The sequence below is a fragment of the Cryptomeria japonica genome, chromosome 9 (assembly GCF_030272615.1).
Source record: "Cryptomeria japonica chromosome 9, Sugi_1.0, whole genome shotgun sequence".
NCBI classification, from domain to species: Eukaryota; Viridiplantae; Streptophyta; class Pinopsida; order Cupressales; family Cupressaceae; genus Cryptomeria; species Cryptomeria japonica.
In genome coordinates this window covers 709928519-709956388 of record NC_081413.1, presented here as the reverse complement: position 1 = coordinate 709956388, position 27870 = coordinate 709928519, and the positions used below count along the sequence as shown (strand labels likewise).

Sequence of the window (27870 nt, the reverse complement as noted above, 5' to 3'; positions counted from 1 at the left end):
TGGCTGGAAGATGACGAGGCGCCACCTCAACTTGTTGGATGTCTTCCTTGAATTCTCCAATTTGTGTCAAGAAATTGTCTAAGTATGGAAATTTGATTCCTTCTTGTCACCATTTGGTTTTGCTTGGGAGCTTGTCTTTTTTAATTTCTTCAGGACATGAAATCCTTCAAGAAGTTGGAAATTTATTTAACTTTTCCATATTTTCACCAAGTCTGAGAAATTTTATTTCTTGATGCCTTGAGATTCTTTCAAGTGCCTCGAATTTGGAGAAGAAATCCCTTCGTGAAGTATTTCTCATACTTAGCCAAATTTTGGCCCTCTCTATGCTCGAACGAACCTTGCTCGTGGTCCTGTCTTCAATTCTGAATTTGGCTTGAAACTCCATTTTTGTTTTCTGTGACGATCCCGCCTTTAGTTACCAATTTATGTTGCATGGGAGGAGGGTAAAATCTCTAGATAACCCCTTGAAAATATGAAATGATAGGATCAAGATGTTCAGACATTCGTTGTGATCATGCCCTCCTTCTTGATACTCTGAAATTTGGAGAAGAATTTCTCCATGCCTTCGTCATAATTGAGGAAATTGGAATTTTCTTTGTGAAACATTCCCCATACAGCACCAAATTTTGGCTATCTTCACACTCGAATGAACCTTTCCTGTAAACTTGTTGAAACTCCAGTTGCGATCTCTATGATGATACTGCTTCTACTACCATCTGCGACCTACAAAACTAAAGGAAATTAAGTTAGAAATCTATCTTTTAGTGCAAATTTTTGAAGGTCAGATGGCAGATTTGCTTTGATCTTTCGATCTCTCAACCTTTTTAGCTTTGAAACAAGCTGGGAACACTTAGAAGGTCATGCTTGAAAGAAAGAACGTTCAATCCAAAATGACCCTATTATCAAAATTTTGGATAAACCCGATAAAGACACCTCCAATACACTCAGAAAATTTGAGAAAATTGATAAGTCTACCCACCAATCAACTTCACCTTTGACAAGAAATGAGAATATACAAGGAACAAAGCTCAGAAAACTTGGAAGTTTTGCCTTCTACTAGTTGATTGGATTCCAAAATCTACAAATACTTGATAAGAATGAGGTTGAAAAATTAAAACTCCTTCAAAAGTTCGCTCAATCTGCAAGAGATCACCCTGCAAGACCTCCAATCTACAAAATCTTCTTTGAAATAACTCTCAACCTGCAAAATAACTCTCAATATTACTCTTAACTTGCTCACAAAGTTCGAACCTTATGCGTGAGAATGAATAAATGAAGAAGGTATTTGTAATGAAGTTTGAATTTGCAATTAGAAACACGCAGATCTTTTCCAATTCATGTTTCTAATTTGATTTCAACCTTGAGAAAGTTTCCAATTTGATTTTGAGTTGCAATGTCATCTTCCTTAAGTTCAAATCCTTCATTTTACAGCCTTCTAATTTGATTTTCCACTTCATATTTGATCTTCAAATATCTCTTTTTAAACTTTCTAATTTGGAATTTAGTTCGAATCTTATGAAGATTTGGATGACATCACCAAGGAATATTCCCTATTATCAATACTTAGCAAATATTTTTGGCTTCACCTTTGACGTAGGCGAACTTCATGAAGTTTATTTCTCATTGTGTTGCAAGGCAAAGTCAGACTTTTATAGAGTGGGAACTTTCCTTATGTTTATGTGCACTTTATGTCTTAACTTCATCATGTTTCCCTCAAGGGGGACTTTTGAAGTATCACCAAGGGCGGAGTTTAAGTGTTGCTCTGAAACCATTTTCTAGGCGGAATTTTCTTCATTTTGAAATCATCTAAGGCGGACTTTGAAGACCACAACTTGGGCAGACTTTTTCTTGTTTTCTTCATATGCCTTCCTCCTAGGGCAGACTTTTCATGTTTGAGAAGCTTTCACTTCATAGGGCAGAGTTTAATTCTTAGGCTCCACTACTTTGCTTGGAGGGCAGAGTTTGAAGAGATCACCAAGGGCGAACTTTTGAGTGACTACCTCCAAGGGTAGACTTTCAAGAGATCACCGAGGGCGGAGTTTAAGTGTTGCATTGAAATCATCTTGCATGTCCTCCAAAGCAGACTTTGCTAGTTTCTTCACACCTTAACTCCTTCAAGGCGGACTTTCTATCTTCCATGATGGCGGACTTTGTGAGCTTCATGCTACTTGCTATCTTCCCACCCTAAGGCAGACTTTCTTGCTTCCTTAGACCTCTTTCATGGGCAGACTTTTCTGTTTGAGAACCTTTCACTTCATAGGGCGGAGTTTAAGTCTTAGGCTCCACTACTTTGCTTGGAGGATAGAGTTTTGAGCTTCCTTCTTCATGGCGGACTTTGGAGTTGCATGACCCTTTTGAAGGTGGAGTTTCAAGAGATTGCCATCATGGTAGAGTTTGAGACACATGCTTCAAGGGCGGACTTTCATAGACATCCATTCATCATCACCTTGGGCGGAGTTTGGAGAGATCATTCAAGGCAGACTTTGAAGACTACCTTCAAGGCGGGCTTTGACTTGTTCATGATCATAGGCGGAGTTTAGAAGAGATCACCAAGTAGGGCGGAGTTTCAAGAGATCACCAAGTAGTGCGGAGTTTGAGACACATGCTTCAAGGGCAGACTTTCATAGACATCCATTCATCATCACCTTGGGCAGAGTTTGGAGAGATCATCAAGTAGGGCGGACTTTCTACCTTATGCTCCAAGGCGGACTTTGAAGTGTGCACTCTAAGGATGGAACAACTCTTGACACCAAGTCTGTTCTGTCTATTTAAGTATAAGTGGCATTTCAATATGTCTTTTCTCTTTCTTATACTTTAAGTTATATTTTATATATATTGTTGGGATGTTTGAGAGTGGTTTCAAATCTCTAGGACCTATAATGCAAATTCTAGTTTTTAGGAGATCTTTCAAAATTTTAGACTTAGTCAAATTTCAAGCCAAATCAGGATGACATATGTGAATTTCCAAACTTAGATGATTTTTCAAGCCGATTATCCTTGGAATGTGCCATGACCCCCTAAAATATAGGAACTTAGCTTTTTGGGTCAAACCTTGAAAATTTTCGATCAAGATCGAAGCAGGTCAGTGGTACCAGTGCAAACCCTAGGTCCCCACTCTGAAAAAGCAAAAAGTAGGCATCCCTAAAAAATAGGGAAAACTTTCTAAAAATAGCATACCGGGGATTGGGCTAAAAATGCCAAAAATGAAACTTCCTAAAAAATAGGAAAAAGCAAAAAAAGCAAACTTTTTAAAAATAGAAAGTTGTTCAAATTCATTCAAATCAATTGCATTCTTCATCCTTTAGCCTTTCTAGGCACTTTGATGGTATCCAGACTTTGTTATCACTTGGCTTGCAAAAACTAACTTTCAATCTCTAGGACTCAAACTGTTCAAAACTTGACAAAACCAAGTAGAACTGAAGAAGGCCACGAGACACTAACAAAAACCCTAGAAAGTAGGAAAGGAGAGGGTCCCCCTTTGCAATGGGGTGATGTGTGAAAAAAGGTCACAACAGGACACTCCCTTTGCAACTTGACATGTTCAACATCTTTATGTAAACCTTTTGACATGCTCTAAGAAAATTAGAATCTTTCCTCTAGCATGGCTTGTTTCTTAATTGCATCAAAATATCATTTGAATCCACCACTATGTAACTCTTGAATGATATTCTCTCCCATTGAATTGTGAAAAATGCATACTTGTTTCCAAAATAAGTTCCCCTCATGTGCAAAGAAATCTTCATATGATATTTTTTCTCTTTCCTAAGGCTCTATGCATGTGTGTTATACATGGACAAAATATAGATCATTGTCATACAAATCCTTCATTCCTTCCACACCCACTAGTCCTACAATCACTGTGGACAATAATACCTACCTCCAACTCAAGGCATTGACAAATTTATTGATTATTCTACTACTATACTTCACCACAAAAGAGTAATCTTGTAGATATTCTACTCACCCCATATGTCTCTACTTCAAACTTTCTTGACTATAAATGAATTCTAGTGTGTTTGTTTAGTGTACAACATGAACTTCTTGGACAAAGAGTAATGTTTCCACTTGCGAAAATCTCAAGCAATGACATTAAATTCCCAATTATACATAGAGTACTTCAACCTAACCTTATTCAATCTTTTGCTAATAGATGCAATCATTATATCCTTCTAGCTCATGGTTGTGCCAATCACTTTTCCATTCTCATCACAATCAATCTAGTTTTATCCTTAAAAAAATTAGGGAGTTCAAGCATTGGCTAATTTTATTAGGGGCCTCCCTTGAGGTCATGGACCATCCCCCCTTGAGTCCTCCACAAGAAACTAGATAGTAGCCAAAGAGAAATCCATCATAGCTAGAGGGAAGTCTACCTTGGCTTAAGGGAACCCTACTACAACTATAGGCAAGTCTTTAACCATTGCCAAAAGGAAGTTTCCAAAAATTGTTGGAAGAATCACAGTTGCATGAGGATTCAAAATTATATGAGTTGCATAGCCTTGTCCATCTTAGCAATGAAGAAACCACTATACAAATAAATTAACCTGATCCTAATAATCCATTGGGAACCATTCAACAATAAATACAAGATTTGGATCTGATAGCATACATCATAAGTGAGATGGTTGATATGGCATTATAATTGGACTATACTCAATCTTCCTTGATCCTATGGGAAGCTTGGTAGATTTAACGATTTATTGAGGGTAAATGCCATGAAGAATTCACTAATTTTTTCTCAACACTCAACTCCCCCATCTTCTATATCTCAACAACCAAGTATGTCTTCTCACCTAGCCTCTTAGTCATAATAATATTTTTTCTACTTTCTATCATCTAGAAGATGAAATTTCTTTTCGTGGGGATGATGTAGATACCTAAAACATATATTAGTTTATTGTAAGAGTTTCTATAAAATGCTTTATACCATGCAAGATTTGGCTAAAGATTGTAGCCATCCAAGATCTAGGAGCTTCTATGAAAGAACAAGAGAGATCAAATATGAGAGAATAATTCCATTTTACCAAGGAATGCAAATATACAATGAAAATGGATTGATTAGATTGATTGAGATTACAAAGGGAACCCCTTGGTTATATAGACCAAGGTTAGATGTAGGATTTCATAAGCTTGTGACATGTGTCTTGATCTTATGACTTGATAGATGAAGTGATAACTATCCTATGTGTACCCTAAGTAAACTTAAGTAACAAGTGTGAGTAGGACCTAGGTGATGAACTAACTAGGTAAAACACCCCTTTCACAACAACACCCCCACTTCAGTGCAACTTAGGGAGAATGTACAAGATGCACTAATGCAAAGATGCAAAGAGGGGTCCCAGCTAGTAGACCATTTTAGGTACCCATGTACAATGCAATCTCTCACAAACAAAGAAAAGGAGAAAACCTAGTGAGAAAAAACTCCTCAATAGAGAGAAAATACAAAATGCTCTCAATGAATAATGAGAAGAAAAAAATCCCATGTGAGGAAAAATTCCCACCCATAAGAGAGAAGAGAGACCATGCAACTTCCCTCAATGTATAGTCTTTTGCAATGTTGGTAGATGCTCGACAATGAATGTTGAAGATGATCCAATCATATAAAACAACTTTCCTCCCCTTAGGAAGAAACAAAACCAAGAATGTATATAGGATGTCTTATCAATCTTTAAAGGAAGATGAACGAAGAAGTCTCAAGATTTTTAAAGTCTCTAGATTTTGCTCAAGTTTCTCAAGGTCAATGCTGAAATTTGTCACAATCAAATTAAGCATTGTAGGCCACATTAATGAAAATGACAATCTAGAATCTTCTATAAACTAATGTAGAACACAAGGCAAAGACAAATATATCTCTTGTGAGATAAAGATTGCCTCCTCCAAATGTTGCTCAAAAGGATCCACACTCACATCAAACTGTGATGAATGATCATGTAGAGAATGACTAAGAGGGTCTAAATTCTCTCTAAGTACAACTAAAGAAAAATCATTTCCATCAAAAAGAAGACGAATGCAATCAATTCTCTCTCTCAAATCTGAAATGTGAGACTTGTAAAATTTCTATCAAGTATTCATCTCAAGAAGCCAAATCTAGAAGACAATGTACGTCTTGTTGTATTGAATCACAAGTAGCTATGAATATAGAAACACAAGCATCAAAAAATGCAATAGTATATGAAGGAGATGGAATATCAACATGTCTCTAGAATCTCAATAAATGAAAGATTTCCAAGATTCAAATGACCATACTAAATCTCCTCATAAGTGTACATCAATTGGAGGAACAATAGGAGCAACATGTGAGATGTAGACTCAAGATTATGTTATTTCTTGCACCATCATGTGTGATCTAATAGATAGAAAGGATTTTGATTGAAAATAAATACATGTAAATAAGATCATTAAATGATCCATCATCCATGTTAAAATATATTTTCCCACAAAGATGCATATATGTTTTGTTAGCCATTAGGATGTGTGGTGATGAATAGGACTCAAATGAAGAGAATATACTTTGTGATGAAGTCATATGATGAGAAGCTCTAGAATCAAGTATCCACCTCTCTAACTCAATCTACAATTGCAACAAGTGCTTGCCCTTATGTTTTTCAAACTTTGATGAAGAAGAAGATGACCCCCCTAACATCGTCAAAGGCAAACTAATTTAAGTCTTCTTAAGAAGATGATTCAACTCATCAATTTGTTTTAAATAACATTGATGTTCAACATGCCCTGTTTTCTTGCAATATGCACACTTAGGCTTCTCCTCCTTTGATGATTCCCCTTGAGAGGGAAATGATTCATATTCCTTGTGTAGTTTATTCTTTTTCTTCTTTTCAAGATCCCTTGATTCTTTTGTACCTTAGGCTTAATAGCCACCAATTCTTGCGGTTTATAAGACTTGATGATACCCATTTGAATTAACTTTTCTTCCTCTTCGAATAGGAGATCTGCAAATTCATCAAACTTAGGATCAACATATGATGATCCCATAGAAATCCGATAGGTATGAAAGCCATAAACATGAAATACTTAGGACCAAGATTGGATAACATATTGAGAATCAATTGTAAATCCTCCTTAACAATGTTGGAATATTTTAGCTATGTTCTTAGCCATTTAATATTGGATGTGTGGTCTTGGATTTGATCAAAGCCTTTAGGATCAAGATTCATCATATTATTATCAATCTAATATCCCTTAATCTTATCAGTTTCACTATACAATTTTTCAAAAGTCTCCCAAGTCTCCTTAGGTGTTTTGCATGATTCAACATGAACTTGTAAATTAGAAGTGATTGTTGAAGTTTGGATCAGACTAATATAGGTTGATATTTTTTTAATTTTATTTGGATATCACACAATATTCTGTCTAATGTAACAACTTATTGTCTTACAGATTGTTGTTGTTTATTATCACAATAATATTGGTTGCAAACTGCCCTCTTAATGATGGCGACTGCTGAATGTAATTCCGATCTGCAGAGCTTTCCTTATCTTCACCGTTTTCGTATTTCACACTTTGCTTCCAATGATAGCAAAGTATTTAAGCAAGTAGTGATCCATAAAGGAGTTGTGACTCCCATGTGGAGTCACGTCGATGTTTATGGCCCGATGCATATCCCATGATAGTATCGTCAGGTTCTTCAAACAATTAATCGGTCACTTAAACCATTTGTTATATGCAGTCAAACACATCATATCGATTAGAGTCTCTAATGAAATAACATAATTATATATATTATTAAATGTTGAAGGCCTTAAGGCCAATTTAATATTTAATTTTATCTGACTGAAGCTATAAATCATCAATAGTGACTAATGAATATATGCATCCAAGTGTTTTCTCATGATTGATCTCACATCTTACCTTTTCACTAGCAGTAATAAAATGGTTTCCTTTAGATAGCCTAGATAACTCTTTCCCATGAGATAATTTCATACTGATTTTTTCCATGAAGCATAATTATATGAAGTTAGGAGTTCAATTTGAGATTTTTCCATTGCATGGACACACAACAAAGAAAAGAAAGCAATTAATCATCACATGATTACCAACCCAAAATCTCAATCAATAATCACCATAACAAATGGGTCCAAAGGACTGTACAAACCCCTTAGGAACAACATATGCAATTATCCTCCATGGGTCTAGGCACCACCAAACAACATGAAAACTCCAAAAGAATGGAACATTTTTGTCAAAAAAATCTCATGCCCCCTTTGCAATCACAAACCAACATATGTTATGACCACACAAGCAATCAATATGTCCATTAGATACTGTACAACCTGTAATTTTTGACTAGAACAACTAGAATGGAACACAAAAATAAGTTTTAAACCCCCAAAATAATCAACTCTAGAAAGTATGGCTTGCTACAGATAAAAGTTATGGCATATCCAAGAGATGTATGACATATTATAGAAGTGTATGGCCAACAACAATTTTTCCACAAACTAAACACTCAAAACAATATTGGCAATCCAAATAACAACTCACAATACATCAAGAATCTCTATACCTGCAAACCAAAAACTAAAACTTACCTTTGTAGCTCATTGGGGATTCTTGGATGAAATAAAGTTTGGAAGAACTCAAGTTCTTTTCAACAACAAAAGCAAACAACATTTCATGGCTAACCTTGCAAATGAGCTCTTAGCCTCCTTTTATCACTTTTTTGGAAGAAAAATATCAATAAATAATAATAATAATTCCTTTTTCTCCACAAAGTCCTTTTTTTAATAATAAATTACTAGCCCATGTGCAAAAGACCCCAAGCTTAGGCATCTAATATGAAACATGACTTAACACTTTTTTAACCAGTTATTACACTAAGTCATCTTTTGAATATTTCAGCATTTGACAACTTAAATGAATAATTATTTAATAACCCAATAATTTACCCAAGTTGAAAAAAGTATCAAAATAACCCAATAATTTACCCAAGTTGCAAAAAGTATCAAAATAATATAATTATGCAATTTTGACTATACCAATGTGTTCCTAAATTCATAGGACATTGAATCAAAGCAATTGGATGAATTATTAAAAACAACATGCTCCTCCAAGAAATTTGGAGAACTCCCAAAAGGTCGAAAATCAATTCTAAAAGTGTCACAAGACTCACCAAGACCAACTGAGCTCATTACCAACATCTCTACATGACTAATTTTGTTCTTTCCAAAAACTTTGGAGTTCCCCCTTGCTCATTAATTAGACCTAGGAAGAATTGGGAAACTAAGCTAATTGTTTGCAAATCATTTTTTCTTAGAATGGGCACATTACATCTTTGCCTGCACATCTCTAATCCCGATATCCATCTCATGGTTGGTCAAGCATCATTCTGTTACATGGAAGTTGTGGTTCAAAAGATAACAACCTTCCCAAAACCTTCTAAACAAGAATAATTCACCTTCTTCTCTTTCATATTTGGAAAGCCATCCTTTTGCACTTCCTAACCTACTTATCCTCATATTTCTAGAGCAATGCAATAGTATATAGATAAACCAAATCTAGAAAAGCTTAATGCACGAGGTGAGCTGGGTTTGAAAGAAACATTATCCATGTTTATATATAATGCACAATACCCACATTTACAAAGTCAAAGGCAAATTAAACCAAAGCTCATGTTAACATGTTAACCTTTTAGGCTAACACATTTGTAATGGATTTTTCAGTTTAGATGGTTGTGGTAGTGTTGTGTTGTATTCACACATCATCCCATTGCAAATGGAGACTCCCAGTTTTTCGCTTTCTAAGTTAATTGTCTTAGCTTAAGTTGGTTGTTGTCAAGTCTTTGCTATTAACCTTTTGTTTGTTGTTACTCAAGAGTCGATCAAGTATCTTTCTTGGAGATGAAATAAGGTTCGACACTCCCTTTGTTCAGTAAGACATAAGCACTTCCAATTCTTCCAGCACTACTCGTGGGTGCCCAAACTTGACCACATCCATTTCCATTCCACTTCTCCATCATTCATCCCTCCCATTTTCCTTTATCTTAACCTCCACTACCACTTCCATCTCCTTCCACATCACTTATCCCTCCATCTCCTTTCATCACCTACCCTTTTACCCTCACCCTCACCCTCACCCTCACCCCATCCCAGCATACTCATCCACTACCCTTCCATCCTACATTCTAACCTACTCATAACTCACCTACCTATCCTCATCTACTACCTTTATTCCCCAACCCCCATTTTCCTAACCCATAACTCACTCTTTCCCACCTTTCCTTAAGCTTACCTCTACCCCTACCCCTACCCCTAACCTTCTTATCCATCTATCCTACCTTTCCTTAAGCTTACCTCTACCCCTAACCCTAACCTTCTTACCCATCTATCCCACTTTCCTTCCCTAGTCTAAACCCCATCCCATTATAACCTACACCCCTCTGCCCTTTCATTACCCCCTTATACCTCCCATTACATTTTACTCCCTAACCTTCCCTAACTCCATCCACTACCACTTATACCTCCTAACCCCACGCATCTCCTACTTCCATCATTTATATCCCTTATGTCCCCCTTTCCTCACACATCCCATTCCCCCTCTTTCTCCACGTAGTAGCCACCCTTAACATTTCATACCACTCACCCCTCATATTTCTCTCCACCGTATCATATCATCCTTTTGGGCCCCACACATTAAAAAATGGAGAAGGACCTTCCTTGCTGGGACCCAACGAGCTTTAGCAAGGGGATTTTAAGTGTTTTTTATTACCATGCCACATATTGCTTGGGCCCCACAGAATCTGAAATGGAGATTTTAAAAGCTTGTTTTAAGGCATAATATTTCCTTTGACTTCCTTAACCACCGTATCCTTGATTGGGCCCCACCAAACTTAATTTTGGGAAAGAGGAAAAAGTAGGCATATTTGAAAAAAAAAGTATCCACCTCATCAGTCTTTGCAAGATGTGGTAACACAAAATAAGGAGCTGGCCCTTAATGAAGATGTGTCACTTTAGTGAAGATGGAAGAAAACAGACCCTTTAACATCCACCGGCTATATAAGAAGACGCTCATCCTCAGTCTAGGCATCGATCAAAGCAATTTATACAATCTGCTCTGGATAAAATGATTGATCATTTCAGTGATCAAACATACGTTGACAAGGAGAATTGGAACAAATTTGAGTTTAAGGCAAGTTGCAGCAGACAGAGAGGCAGAGCTACAAATTCGAGGATCAAAACACAGATCAGAACTGATTGTTAATTCCCAAATTTCTGATTGTTATTTCCCAGATTTGAATTAATGATGCATTAAGGGTGTGAAGAATTGTTATGTTTGCATGTTTCTTGATTCATTATATGTCTTTCAGGTTTTGATAGGAGGATCGGAAGCTGATAAAGAGATGGTTTCAGACTACACTCAGGCAAATTGAATTCAAGGACTCACACATCAATATCCACATTTGAAAAGGGACGATATCAAAATTCAATCACATGAAGAAGATGGATCAGACTATTACTATGCACTTACAGAGCTGAATGCAGGATATTCAACACCTTAAACAGAATTGGAGTTTGATACAAAGGCAAAGGGGCAGATTTCAAAGGAATTCCAGATCATTTTCCAAGGTTCTGATTTGATGTTTGATACGAAGATAGAAGAAAAGAGAAAGATGAGCACCTAAGGAAGCATGGAGGACAAGTCACGACAACATCAATCTGGAAGAATATTATTCAGAAATAACTTCCTCCACCATTCAAGAGATCTGATTACACTTACATTGAGAAGCAGGTTGAAAGGAAGTACTCCCTGATTGGAGTAAAATCTGCTTCCATCGCTCATAGTTGGGAGCGATGTAGGCACTTGAATGGATAAAATGAAAGGAGTGGGCAAAGGATGTATAAAATTTCAAGTTTGGATTTCAACTTCATTTGAACACTTGAGTGAATTTCCTAATTCGCTCCTGTACCTTCCAAAGGGACAGGAGCGAAGTTATTCAAGCTCATGTACCTTGCTAAGATCAAGAAGACTGGATTGGAGAAAGAATGGACAAAGAGAAGGAATTGACTTATGCATGCCTTGAGGATGAATTGAAAACAAGATTGAATGACAAAAAGTTAAGAATTTGAGCTTCGCTCCTGACCCTTCCAAGGGTACAGGAGTGAATTTGATCCAAACTCATGCTTCTAGGCCTTGACTGGAGGGTAATCGATTTGCACATGCCCTTGAAGTGAATTGCAAGTGATCAAAAGTGAAGAATTTGTGCAAACATGACAAATTCTCTCCTGACCCTTTCAAAGGTACAAGAGCGAAATTCTTGAAAGGACCCCCCTTAGCTAATTCAAAACGATTGAGTAGATCTCATTTTGAGCAACAGTGAGAACAAAGGGACTTGAGCATGGTAAGAAAGGATCAAAGGTCAAGACCAAGACAAAGTGATAAGAAAAGAAGTATGAATTGAGCCTAGAGGAGGAAATTCGCTCCTGACCCTTCCAAAGGTACAGGAGCGAAATCCTTTAAAGGACCTAATTCCTCACCAAACATTGAATGAATCCCGCTTGGAGTAGATTTGACGACAAATTAGCATGATCTTGATGAGAGAAGGGTTGGAAAAAACAAGTATAAGGAAAATTACGAGAAATAAGAGATGAACTAAGCCAAAGGAGAGATTTCGCTCCTGAACCTTCCAAAGGTACAGGAGCGAAATTCCTAGGAGGTCTTGAATCTTGCCTTAGCTAGTGACCGAACCCATTCCTAAGCAATTTTGGAGACAAATGACTTGTTTATGCTTTAAAGAATATCAATTATGAAATCTAAAGCCTTGGAGAATGAATGATGATGAGGGAATTAAGTGAAATTGCCTGGTTCGCTCCTGACCTTCCAAAGGTACAGGAGCGACTTTGTGCTAAGGGTCCCGTACCTTCCAAGGGTACACAAGCGATTTTGATGTTAAGGCATGTACCTCTCGAAGGTACAAGAGCGAAAGTGTATTGCATTGTGGTAAAAAACGAATGGAGAGGAGGCCTAGAAGCAAACAAGGCGGTTTGATGCATTAATAAACCAATCTCACCTTTGGCGCTAAGAGCAAATTTGAATTTCCAATGAAGAAGTCGGCCAACTTGGGGAAGATACAATTAATTCTATTTATTTAGACAAAGTTGGCTTTTCAAGAGAGAGGTGAAGGTGCCTATATAAGAAAGAACACATCTTAGTCATTCATCATTCAAACACATTCTTCTCTAGAGCGAACTAAAGAAGTAGACTTAGGAGGCAAATTTCATCAGCAGGTTTCATCAAGTATTAAAGAAGCCAATTTCAGATCTTTAGAAGGAAGGTTAATAATCTTTATGAGCCGGATTCTACAAAGAACAAACTGGAAAGAGCAAACTGCAACAACTGATTTGAAGGCAAATTTCAAAACTTAATAACGCAGGTCAAGATAAATTCAATAATCTTCAAGCCTAGACCTGATTCTACAAAGTGTGAATTTAAGCAGCAATGAATATAATTGATGATTGAAGAGGCGAAATTTGGATTTAAAATGCAAGCTTGCAGAACAACAATCCTCCAAAGGTGAATTTGGTATACTTCAGATCAACAAGACCAAGTTGGAAGAAGATCAGGCAAGGACAAGGATGACCTTTTCAAACCTCATCATCATCAAGGGCACCTTAAGTGCAAGGAAGAAGACTAAAAGTGTTAAAGACTTCAAGTGTTCAAGGAATTGCAAGCAATGGAGCTAACCATCCTCAAGAACCTCATTCTATTACATGGAGAAATCACAAGATGACAGAGAAGAAGGAATGACTTGATTCTAAAGAAGCCTCATCAAACACAAGAAAGTCAAAGAAAAGATACCACATTCATCAAGTATAAGGACAAAAGAGGATCAACCAAGGTCAGTGCAAGGGTACGTTGAAGAAGCAAATAGTTCCATAAGAGTTAATCAAAGTTAGATTCTCATTATCACCACATTGAGTGTCAAAAGAGATACAACATTCCTTGACCAAGAAAATGCTAGACAAGGTGGCATCCCAATCACTATTCCTCCAATCAAAAGGCTCCACCGCAGAGTGTCCAAATTCAGTGAATCATGCTTATGCATGGAGGCACAAACTTTGATATACCTACCCCGGTTTCTTATTGGTTCACAAACATTGAATGTAATTTTTTCATTGGCTAAGGGAGTTTTTTGTAACAAACCCTAATTAGGGTTTTCATCCTAAAATCCTAGCCATTCATTGTAAATCAATCAAAGCCATTGAGATGTAAAGAGCTCTCTGTATAAAGCTCTGGTTGTTCATTTATAAAGGTTAATAGTGGGTTAATAGTAAATAGCTAATACCAATGGTTAATAGTCAATAGATAATCTTAAGAGAATAGAATAGCAATTAGAATAGAGGAGGAGGAGAAGACAAGAGATTGTTGCCCAAAATTGTAAATAAACTCCATTTTCATTGAAGTTATGGTGAAATGTGTTGTTTCTTGCAATATGCATGGTTTCTTGTTGGATCTTCAAGTTAGATGGCAGATAATTAAAGTGAATTGAGAAAATTGTCGAATGCACTTGTGTGGAATCCGCCTAGTCCATACCACTAGCCTCTTATTGATTGTAAGTGTGTCCTACGTGGTCAACTGACATTGAATGAGCTTAACTTCAAATTGTTATGCGTCCATTGTTTATGCATTGACTTGAATGGTGATCAGTGTTTGATGGTGATGATTTGAACATCTTTAAAACATCCTTAGAAGATTGCACTAAGCTGGTGTCGAATTGTTCAGTTTGATGGTGAGACCTAGCCCAGTAGGGTTCCATATAGTCATTCATCTATATTCTTACATTCTAGGTCTTAGAATAGATTTTCTAAACCCTATTCTTTTGGTATTTCTTTATCTCCCAGTGAGTAGTTAGGACTCAAGTTCCAGCGAATTAAGCATTCATGCATTCAAATGTAAGTCCCCTTGTGATTCCAGCATAATCACATCAAACCAATTGTGTGTATGCACACGTAGAGACCCTACATATAAGAACCTTGGAGTTATTTCAATTGATTCTTAGGCAAATCTTCAGCATACGAATAACTTTGTTCAAGAGAGGATAAGATACTTAAGGTATTTCATTTTGTGTTCGCATGTGCGTAAGAAACACATCAATAGGTAGTTGAATTGTTTTCTGCCTATAAAGCATTTATGTAAACATTTCTTCAAAAAGTAATTTGAAGATATACAATAAAATATATTTTCGTATTCTGCCCCTCCCAACCCTAATAGTGGTATCAAAGCTTGAGGTTTTGACTTGAGGAAGAAAATGGGAGTTATGCCTATGCTCATCTCTCCAAACTATAAAATTTGTGTAATCGTTGCATTTTTTACCTTTGTGGAAAGGTGCAGCAAGATTGATGAACAATGTGAAGTTTGAGGCCAAAAATGTGTTGGATTAAATAACGAATTTTGTGATAACAACAAAAGAAGACATTGAGAAGTACAACTAAAATGTTTACGGAGTAAAAATTTCACGTATGAATTCGCTGCAATGATCAATGAACATAGGGGAGATGACCCAATAGTTGTGCACCCTAACTTCATGCTTCTCAAAATCCTACGTGAAAATTTCAAATCACACCCAATTTTCTCTAGCAGCTTACTTGGCAAGTCTCCTGCTTATAACTAAGGTTTCTAGGCCACATCTTCAAATATGATGCCACATTAGCATGCTTTTTGCCAAAGTGTCCAAAACAACCCAATAAAAAGGTGAGACCAATAGGCGTGCAAAAGGGGCCCCAACACTTGTGCAACTGATGTGGCATCACATGATTGGTTTCTTTTTACAACAAATGGTATATTTCATTCAATTATTGGTACTCATCATCAACAATAAAAACCTTAAAGTCACAACTATTGGCGCAATGTTGTACAAAAATTGGACATTAAATCAGCAAGTATGAGGGTATTAAATCAACAACTTATATCACAAGAATTGGAATGTGTTCAACTATTGGGTCCTCTACCCTATCTGCCAAAGATGAAGGAAAAACATTTGCCCTTGCTTTAAAGTAAGAACAGTTGGTGGAATATTCTTCTTGCAGGTGTGGAGATAATTGACTCCTCCCATACTGGATGCCTTTGTTATTATTTTCACATTTGCATAGGAGGTGTGAAATGGCCCAAATAAGGACGGGCATATCAGTTGTATTTTGAAAATTGTGCCTGGACTGAAGAATCTGACTGCGAGGTAACTCAATTTCCCTTTTTTATATATGTCGATGTTAATTGGCAAAAAAAAAGAAGTAATTGCCATAAATTGTCGTGGAGAAATAAGGTGTAGTTGATGTTATAAGGCATGTCAAATTGTTTTGTTTTGTTTTATCTACAATCATGTCCACATTATACAGTGATTGCAAATTGTCTCTACAACTTCATGTAAACACAATAGATGAGACAAAATTAATATGATGATATCTGAATGTTGTAGACAGTATAACCCTCTATTTATGCAATTTTGTAATCAATTCGTATTGTTGAGTAAAGAACTTAATAGAATACAAGATCAGTTAGGACACACAGAGAGGAAAGATGTTAAGCATGATGTACCTTCTTCAAGCATTTCAACAAAGAAAACAAGTAAAATTGATATGTTCTTGAAGAAAGGTGTTATGTCTTCCTTTGTGTCAAAAAGACAAAATGTTGTGTCTAAACTTGCAATCTAAATATGCCATCAACCAAAGACACAAAACAAAAAACCCATTGTGAGAATTTGGGAATCTCAAAAAATAAACAGGGGAAAATATGGTCTTGGTTACAAGGATTCTATTGGCTCTTATGTCCCAGAATATTCCAAACCCATAAAATTTGTATTAGAACGACACGTGAATAAATGTCATGTTGAGTCTACGTTTGTTGATGATTATTGTGAAGTTCAACAATCTAAGCAACCAAAAGCAATATGTACCAAGTCCAATAAAGTCCAAATTTGTTCCCATTGTGAATGTCAAGGTCATCTTTCTAGTAATTGCTTTGAAATACACATTTGTATTGGAAATGTTGTCATTGATGTCAAAGGTAAGAAGACACTGTTGTCATTAATATCAAAAAGCATGGACAAGGTCCTCATTGATGTCAAAGGATCATGGAGATCAATGAATATATTGGATGATACTTGCACACTTGTTGAACATACATGAATTTGGATCAACTTGTTCAACATACACAAATTTATATTATTCAAGTTCACTTTATATGTTTTAAATTACATTGTTACTTGATTCTCATAAGTAAATCAAGACAAATTGTGCAAGATAAAAATCAGTCCTCAAGTCAACAGTGGCAGCAGTCAAAGATAGTTGATTAATTACTAAGTTGATGTCTAAGGCAGTGATTGCTTGAAATAAAAGTTAGTGCAACAATTCCATGAGAAAATGCAAAGGCATATGCGGAAAGGAAAGAATAAATAAAGGAACAGCGTGAGATAAATATAATGAGTAGCAAAGAATCTCAAGAAGATTAATGATTGAAGAATTTATGAGCAGAAATTAATATATAAACAGCAATGCTTATATCTCATAAGACTAGCATTATGTAGTAGTGACTAAGCAAGTACAAAGGTGATATTTATCACAAAGGTATTTGGACTTATTGACAAGTTAGCAATGTGTGTATTAATGTATGGCAGCGCTGGCAAACTATAGGGATATCATAGATATACTAGCATAAAAGTAATAAGTGAAGGGGTGGCTCTTGGTGATATATGTAACTGGTTTAATTTTTCTATTTTTTCTTTGCAGGGGTTGTTCTTATTTCTGGAATGTAGAGGGTTTGGTAGCTTATGAGAAATAGGTATTGTCATCCTTTATGGAGGATTTCTAGTGTGGGTCATTGGATCCCTCCTCCTCTCGGTGTTTTGAAAATTAATACTAATGGGTCTTCTAGGGGTAATCCAGGACAAGCTGGTATTGACGGAGTGGGGCGTGATAGTTTTAGGCAAGTCCGATTTTTATTTTCTATTTACAAAGGTTTTTACACAAATAACTATATAGAGGCTCTTGCTATTTTGGTTGCGGTGGAGTGTTGTTGTTCTCTACGCTGGCAAGGGATTGTTGTTGAATCTGACTCCTAGGTAGTGGTGACTTTGTTGAATCAATAGCACTTTGATGGGGTTAGTTGGCAGTTCCAGTTAGTTATTCAGCAGATTATTTTGTTTTGTAACTCTTTTGAGTCAATCACTTTCAGTCATATTACCAAAGAATGGAATGGGGTGGTTGATTGCCTTGCCAAATGGGCTTTTGTCTTTATGGAGGGCTGATCTATTGAGGATAGGGGACACCTTTCTCTGGAGTTGTCAAAATGTTGGATCAACTTGTGGATCAAGATAAGTCTTTGTAGATTTCTCTTTGTTGGAGGTTTGTCCTCTTTTAATATATTTTTTAATGTATTTCTCTTTCTACTTTGAATAAATTTGTACCCCTCTTTATTGTCAAACACGCAGAGATTTATGCATTTGAGGTACTATATTATGATTAAAGGCTTAGTTTGCAAAACAAACTATTATTAAAGGCCAATCCAATATGCAGTGACTCATTATAATAGACAATAAAAGTGCAGCGATGATCCTAATTGAAGAGAAGAGAATCGATTAGTCAATGTGATATGAAAACATTATTATACGCAACAATCATCATTAATGTGTTTTCTTATTTATAAAGCAAACAACTCTTCGTTAGCAAAGGCAATTTAATAATGCTCAGAAAACAGCGATGAAGTTAGTTAATAAAGGCTGTGATTATGTGTAAACTAAAAGCCAGTATTTAATCTTCAAAAGATGTGATCCATTGAAGAATTATCAATTGCTGTGATTTGGAAAGAAGTGACTCTTATCAAGAGTGCGATCCATAAGACAAAGCAAAGGAATTAATATTAAGGTGAGACAAAAAGCAGCGATGGATATTAAGGAAGTGTTTTTATCTTAAGCCAAGTGTTAAAAAGGGTATGGTGAAGAGTTGCGTCTCACGATGAGATAAAATATAAAATGGTAAAGCAAGGATTGTAAAATAGCATGGAGTGTGTGAATTAAAAGAAGACAAACCAAGTATATACACCAGTTTGAGAGAGAGACTTATATGAAGATCATTGCAGACTTGAGGAGAAGTAGATAAGGAGCTTATTGCAGTTTTTGGAGGAGGAGATTATGGTCATCTACTGATAGATTCATGATCAGATTATAGGAAAGTTGAAACTGTATAGTTGAGTTGTGTGAAGACAATGAAGGATATGTATACACACCAAGGGCAATATATGAGAAGGTTATAGTAGATACATATGAAGAGTTTCATCACTTCATGGCAGGTTTATAATCAGACTTGTTACAGTTCTTGTCACGAGCCATATACCTGATTTGAAGCAGAATTTGGTCCATACAATATATCACTGCTTGAGTATATTTATGAATAGGTTATAAGCAGATTTGTACAAGGGAATATATGAAGAATTGAGAAAGAAAATATATGAGTCGGAGATTGAATTGTCCATCATCCGTTGTAATAGCAACATTCAGAAGGTGGAACTTTGATTTGGAGGTTGGTGCCTCTAATGATGATGTTATTCCTCCTAATTTTTCTAATGATGTTGTAGATATCATTGAGCCAACATTAACCAGTTAATATTGATATCTCTAAAATACCATTCAGTATATTTGATAAACATTTAATTGTTGAGAAGATTGAAGTGAATCTAGTCCTCATGACGAATGATTTTGCTAACATTGGAGACATAGTTTATGATTATGATGTTGTTGGTTCTTATTAATGCATTCCACTTATTTGAGGCATGGAGATAAAGATGTTGCCTCTTGTTCAGTAACTCCATCAGAGAGACAATGTTGTTGACATTTTCCTCTCTCAACTACCAACTACCAAAGGGGAAAATCTTGTGTCTATGTCAGATTCAAGTGGAGATGCTTTGTGATTGGTGTGGTAATTACAGTTTAATGTATTAATTACAATTGATGTATGCTATTTTAGATAAATTGTTTTCAGTGATTGCACTTAATGTGTGCTTTTTTAGAGATGATGTAAAGTTGCCCCAAAATGATAGTTGGTGACTCCTCATATTGGCCACTAAAGTTTGGTCATTTTTTCATATTGCAGCATGGACAAAACAAGTCCCATTTTGAGACCTGTCAAAGTAACAGGTTCATTATTAAAAGTTGAGATTTGTCAAAATAATGGGCTCATTGTCAAAATCTGAGACCTATCAAAGCAATAGGCTTATCAAAAGCTGAGACATTCCTAAGCAATAGGCTCGGTTATCAAATTTAGACTCCTATCTAAGGTAATAGAAATAGTTCAAACAAAATTTAAGACCTATCACAGTGACAAGCTTTTTAAAGAAGCTTCAGATCAGCCAGCAAATATTCTCACCAAAGTGTTTGGCTGAGAGAATTTTGAGTAGTTCAAAATACTGCTTGGTTTCGTGATAATCTTTTCAGATTAAGGTGGGGATGTTAAAATATTAATCTTTTGGGTTAAAATATGTGTTATGCATTTTTTAGTTTATATGATTATGGCAGTTAAACTGTTTCTGCCTCTAAAATAAAATAATGATGTAAATATTTCTTCAAAATGTGATTTATGATATACAATATAGTATATTTTTGCATTCTGCCCCTCCTGGGCCTAACAAGCTAGAAATCTTTATAGCTATGACAGGTGACCTGAAAACAAAAAACTTTGCGTCAACTTTTTTTTTTCTGAGAAACGTAATGCACTTTATATTGAATTTTTTGTACCAAAAGAGTTGCGCAACTGACCTTATTAGTTAATTCATTGCACTTGATATGTTGGCATCTTCTTTTGGCATGGAAGTGCACTTTCATGTCGGCTGGCATTTACTGTAAATGAGTGCTACAGTAGTATCTCCTGGTTGACAGTTTCCTCCTTTCCCACCTCATTTTTTTGTAGTTCCGAAAATTCAACTCCAAGCTAGAGGTTTGGTAATAATATCATAATTCAAATGCTACTAAAAATAATCTTCTTACACCTAAAAAAAAGAAACTTGTGATTCATTCATACAGTTTAGAGGATCAATCATAATACAAACCCTACTAACAATAATCTTCTTACACCTAACAGAAGAACTTGTGATTCATTCATACAGTTTGGACTTTGGAGGATCAATTTGCAAGAGATGATAATGAAAAATTGTTTGAAAATAGGGAGGTCAGATTTTTTGATAAAACCATTTGTCCAGTGGCATCTAACGATCATACTCTCATGATTTTATCCACTGTGATTATTTTAATTTGTAGACAAGTCTAACACAAGCTACAGTACAGTTTCCTTAACGAGCTCCCACTTTTTGAGTTTTCTAATTCTTTTTGAAGCAGGTTGAATATGATGTTCCACAATGTAGTGCTGCCAGTCATTCCCCTGGTGATTGTGTTGACATTCGTGAAGCAAATATGGTCATACCACAAGGTGGGGATGTAATTTATGCTGTCGCACACCAACATATTGGAGGGGTCGGTTCAGCACTTTATGGCCAAGTATGATATTTATCTGTGGCCTCCATCTCAAGCAGTTATAATGGTTCATGAGGGAGGGGCAGGGAGAGATAGAGATATCCTTGATTTCCATGATTCTAGTTTATGATTATCAATATTACATTATACTGATTTAACATAATATTTAAATGTTAGGATGGTCGGGAGATTTGCACATCATTACCACTGTATGGTGAAGGAAGAGAGCCTGGTAACGAAACTGGTTATGTTGTTGGAATGAGCACGTGTTACCCAGTGCCTGGGAGTGTACAGATACATGGCGGGGAGACTCTAAAATTACAATCCAAATATAACAAAGAAAGCAGTCACACAGGTGTTATGGGTCTTTTCTATCTTCTCGTGGCAGCCCCCGCTTAAAACAGGGCTCTCTGTTCTCATCAACTGGTAAGTTACTATTAAGTATTGTGATCTTTCTGTAATGCCCATGTTCCAAATTTTTATTTTTATTCATTTTTAAATGCAGGAACAAGCAAACTTGCTTCATGTAAATAGGTTTTTGCTAACTGACCTTCTGTTTGTCTGTGCCCTCATTGCTGGATTAGGATTAGCATATTCTATCGAGAAAGAGAGAGAAGATGTTTACAAGTATATTACTGTATGAGTGCCATATTTAATGTTATACCAGGGATGCTACTTATTCCTAATAGCTGATGTAAAAATTGGATCTTTATTTATAACTTTTTATTGTAATTTGGAAACTGCTCTCTGTACAGTATTATACACTCTAGTTATTATTCTGGTATTTATTGTGTAGCAATAACTTGCAGTAATGATATTTATATACATGTTGTGATATAATAGTTTTATATTATGATGTTCTGTATATGGTATAGTAACTTGCCGAGATAGTGAAATCTTGTAGTATACAGTGGTATGTTTTGTTTTCTTTCCACCCAGAATAATCAGATATCAGTGATTAATAATGTGCATATCTAAAGAACTTTTTGCGTGAGGTATGGTTGGTTTATTTGATATGTGAATGACAACCTATAGATTAAGGTTCTCCAAACAGATTAGTATTACTTAAAAATTTATAATGAGTGTAAAAAGTAAAAGATAGTGTGTAGAAACAAACAAATCGTTAGAATATTCCACCTTTATTTTGATACAGGTATTTAAAGATTATTTTTACCTGGGGCCAGGGAATCACCTACATGAAGCTGAACTGCACTTTGGAATGTACATCAGGCCTGTCTTCAGCATGTTAAACCGGAGGCTATCTCAAGCAGCAGACCTTTGTATTTTTTATCAAAATGTATAATTGAACCAAAAAAAAAAAAAGGAAAATGACAACCAAAAAAAACAGAGAAATCTTAGATAAGAGATAAAAAAAGATCATCTAGGATTCTTCTTAAATGAACAATAAACTTGAAGTCGGGATAGCTACTTCATCTTTCAATCTTTAAATGTGCTTTGATACCATAATAAATTGTGGAGGAGAAAATTGTGCATTATGAAAGAACAAACCAAACAACTAAAATAGAACTATCAAAAATCTGAAGGAGAAAATTATGCATTATGAAAGAACAAACCAAATAACTAAAATAGAACTATCAAAAATCTGCTAGTTGTATATTTTACAATGATGTAATAAAATATACCAACATAAACACCAAAACCTTATTTTAGAAAACCTCATAACCTTTAGGTATTCCTTTTACATATACCTAGCCCTTCCAGAATTAGTAGAAAATATTAGAATCAGGAAGGCTTGACTTTGAAATTTAAAAAAAAAAATCTCACAGATGCAATTCATTTCAAATAATAACTAAATTAGAATTCATTTTAAACAAGCAATCAATAAGATTATGTCTAAATAGTTACACGGCTTATTATCAAACATAACCTTAATATCCACTTTATTACAAGGGAGATCTCATACTTTATAATGTCTTTTAAACTCATGTTCTACTTCCCTAGGAGAAGTACCCACACATCTTCATGTTACCTCTACAATTAGACCAAATAAAATCTATAAGGATAGCAAATTACCTTGCCACTTCGTAATTAAATTTAGGATTTCATCCAAAAAAAGTCACTCCTAAATGCAATTCAAATAAGAGTTGGGAGAGAATGAGATATTAGACACGTAATAATCACATTAGGACCATAACACATACAATCCCTATACACAAGCCACCTAAGAAAGTTAATATTCCAACATACAATGTTATATTTATAAACTATAAGGTGAAAAATAGAAGCAAAATAATACGTTGTTTATAAATGAAAGTTAATCTATTGTTTATAGAAACACAAAGAAAATACAAATGTTGAGTATGCTTTCTATCAAGTTTACATGTTGTTTAAGATAATATAATGAAAAACACCACTTATGTCAAACTTTATTAGCTTTCAATTTTATTTTTTGTTACAATTCAAATATAATAAAGTTCTCATCTTTAATTATTTTTAGTAGTGCCTTCATTTTTTACCAAAGACACATATTTTTAACACAATTTTTATTTGCTCGAGTAAACTTAAAAATTAAGTGTGCACAATTTTCTATTTTTCAAAATGTTTTCATTCGAAAAGAGTTAAAAATGATATTAAATTCATAATATAAAAAGAGATACATGAATTTAACTAACTTCTCATTGAAAGGATTTACAAAATAGATCCAATAAGCACACCCAATTGGATGTTATATAGTTATAATAAAAGCATGACCTATTTTTCTGCGCTTAGTATTTACCTCTACCATTTAAAAAATTAGTAATTGGATACTAAATTTGAAATACTAGTAATCTTATTGAAATCACATGTTGAAATTTTGAGAGTAAGTATTTCAAATCATTCATTGAAGTTAAATATTTTCTAATTCCAAAAGAAAGTGGCTACTTTTGATCCCTTTTGTGCCCCATTTCCATGCACTTATCCTTATGTATGCCCAAACATTATAATCATGTGAATCATGTGCAACATGAAAATTAGGTTTACAGAATTGTGTCTACATGATACTAATGGTAATCAAGGAAACATGAAAAGGTAATTCATGAGAGGGTGTTACTAGGTCTCTAGTATCCTTATGTGCACTAGTTTTAGAAAAATGAGCAATGAAAGCATGCATTAAATACATAAAGTGTAAAGAAAACAATTCGAATCAAACTATTGCAAATGTCTATCATTTAAATAAAATATATTCACTAATCGATAAGACATCATTGTTTGAATATTCATCATTATATATGAAATATTTAACATGTAAAGATGCATCCATAGAATCATCATAATCCTCATGTAAAAAATCCTCACAATGTAATAATGTCACCATGTAATTAAGTAGGGGGTAAGAATTTGGCACTAACATCCATGTTAGAGGATAAATAACTATCATTATAATATATATCATCACTGGAGGTAATCACTAGGAAAAATATTGTAATTGTTCATAGGCCTTGCATAAGATATAAACGAATGAGCATTGCAAGATACATCATGTATGAAAGAGGGTGGAGTGATAGGGGTAAATACAAGGCTATAATGATATGTAGAAGAATCGTCATCATAAAGTGCAATCTAGTCATGAGAAGGTACCACAACATCAACAACCATCATGCAAGTTAGTCACAAATAGATTATTCAAACTTTTTCCTCAAGAATAATTTATCTAATATTCTACCTCAAAATGGAAAGTTTACATGGACTAATCGCAAATTGCATTTCACCATCTTTAAAATATTGGTTCATTTCTTTGGTGTGGTGACTAGGGGTTATTCCCCAAAAGATGTGAATCTAATATCATTCCTCTCTTAGGTTCTGATCATTTTCCCACTTTTTTAAGCATTGATGAAGAGTAGAAACCCAAAAGATGCTCCTTTAAGTTTAAAAATATGTGGATACATGATCCTTCTTTCCTTTCTAATATTAAAGCTTGGTGGGGTATAGAAATAAAAAGGAATCTTAAAAATGTTTACTTTGTTCTTAAAATAGGGCTGGCAATGTAGGGCTTCAAAATCAAATTATGGAGAACAAAGCCCTTGGTGCCAAATCATTCTAGGAAGAGTATCAAAATCCCCATTTGAGATAGGTGTACATTCTACATAAGAAGTATCTAGGCTCTTCTAACTGCTCTAGAATTCTCATGACTTCAACTTCTCCCAAAGGGTCTTATCTCCGGAGCTTCTTACTCTCTTATATAGATATTATCTTGGATTATCTCACATGGAACATTCATGATGGAAAATCAACTACTTTTGGGTAGACTCTTGGGGCGGCTTCCTTGCTAACTGCAAGGATGTTAATCTATTGGCTACCAAGAAAACTCTCAAGGTGTCGTAGGGGTGTCATTGTTGCAAGGTGTGTGCCCTTGGTCTCCTTGTGTTGTGCAGTGTAGTGCTCGGGTTTGTGACATGGCTTAACCGCCTCCTGTGGATTCTATAAGTCTAATGGTTGTATCAGGCATTAACAGGTCGATCTTTTGGTGCAATGGCAACCGCACTTGTAACAAGTGGTATTAGAAGTCACAAGTTCAAACCCCTCACTTGTGTTGGGGGGATTGTTGCAAGGTGTGCAACCTTGGTCTCCTTGTGTTGTGCAGTGCAGCGCTCAAGTTTGCGACATGGCTTAACCACCTCTTGTGGATTCTTTAAGGCTAGTGGTTGTATCGTGCATTAACAAATCAATCTTTTGGTACTATAGCAACCGCACTTGTAACAGTCAGGTTGTTGACTATGTAGAGAGAAAGGAGATATTTGGTTTGATTTGTTGGACTTGGAAATATTTTGACCCTTTGAACATCCCCTATTAAAAGGCTTGATGCCTTCATAGAATTCTTAACAATAGAAGAAACCATCTTACAAATAGCCCAAATGAATTGACATGGGATTGTTCATAGTTTGACAACTATAATGATAGTGTCAATTTTTTAGTTGCCGATATTGAAGTGATGAAAACCAATACCCCATTTCACTTATGTTGTCCACAACAAAGTTTGTCTCCCCAAAATTTGGGTTTTTGTGTGGGCTATCCTTTAGAAGAAGATTCTTACCATGTATAGATTTTCAAAGATTGGTTACCATAGTGTCTCCCAATGCCCCCTATATAAAGTTAATGGAGACACTACAAATCATATCTCACTCAATTGTCCATGTGCTATTGAATGTTGGCAATGGTTATGTGCCAAATGGGGTTGGGTGGGGGCCCTTTTGAATGATAGAAGAATATTTCAAAAAAATTGATTTTCTCTCTTTTGTTTTGCAATATAAGATTGAAGCAACCATTGTGGAGGTGGTCCACATTCACCTTTCTTCCATAATGTTGGCAAGAATATTTTTTCAAAATGGAATAACAAAATGACCAAAAACTAGATTGACCTTAGGGTTTCCTTTGCTAATAGGGTTGGGAGTGTTCAAACTCTAAAAAACGTTTTGGAGGCAAAGTGGTTACCTCTTATCCATGGTTGGATAAAGCTAAACTTCAATGGAAGAAAAAGGCAATCCAAACAAGTCTAGGGTTGGTTGTATCTTTAAAGATTGGAATGGGAATATGCATTGCTTGACTTCAAGGAGACTTTTGATCAAGACAAATAATGAGGTTGAATTCCATGCACAGTCTTAGGTCTACATGTTAGTCTTAAAATGGAATTCTCCCAAGTTTCTATTGAAGGGGATTCACTCATAATAATCAATGTTGTTAAGACCAAGAATACTATGAATTGGAAATTAAAATCATTGTTGAATGTGTCTCTTTTTCTCGTGGATTAATTGGAAGATCACACGATTAACCATGTATATAAAGAAGCAAATAAAGAGCTTGATACTTGGGCCCAACTCAACTGTTGATAGGGATGCAAAAAAGTCAATCCAAATATTTAGATTATGCATGTGTGGAGATTGGGAAAACACCAATGAAAGGGAATATATGACAATGCAATTAGGGGAGGGGAGCCAATACGTGCACGGGGTCCTAAATGTGCAATAATAAATGGGTAGTTAGGGGCCCGCACTTGGTCACCTGCTCACCCGGTACATGTCAACAAAATAGTCAATAGGTAACTATCAAACAAGTGAAGAGTGCATCAATCAAAAGGTAACTGTCAAGCAAGTGAGAGTGCATCGATCAAATCTTGTCCAAATCACAAACACATCCTACCCTGCACATTACTACATTGTACACTACCAGAATAGGTGTCCACGTTAACCAAAAACAACCACAATAGTCAACTATCAAAGTTCTTTGCCACCCTATTAACACAACCTAATTTTGATAAGACACTGTCATGCCAAATCCCATCGACCCAAAAGATGACCATCACATGTTCCTACGGGCCTACTAACCCATGACCCTTTCACAAGCTATCAAACTATGTGTCCCATATGTCCAGCTTTCATCGAACACCTACTAGTCACCTCAAGTCACATCCCACC

The 27870-nt window shown here is 35.5% G+C and overlaps 1 protein-coding gene across 2 annotated transcripts in view; it reads left to right on the top strand.

Annotated features, from left to right (window-relative positions):
* The window catches only part of LOC131858207 (uncharacterized), a 71071-nt gene extending 48758 nt beyond the window's left edge, over positions 1-22313 (top strand). For both annotated transcript variants that reach the window (XM_059211337.1, XM_059211338.1), the window contains exons 3-5: positions 21326-21484; positions 21638-21886; positions 22045-22313. In XM_059211337.1, the coding sequence (XP_059067320.1) occupies positions 21326-21484; positions 21638-21859 (381 nt within the window). In that variant the 3' untranslated portion in view covers positions 21860-21886; positions 22045-22313. The remainder of the gene's footprint in view (positions 1-21325; positions 21485-21637; positions 21887-22044) is intronic.
* The last annotated feature ends 5557 nt before the right edge of the window (positions 22314-27870 follow it).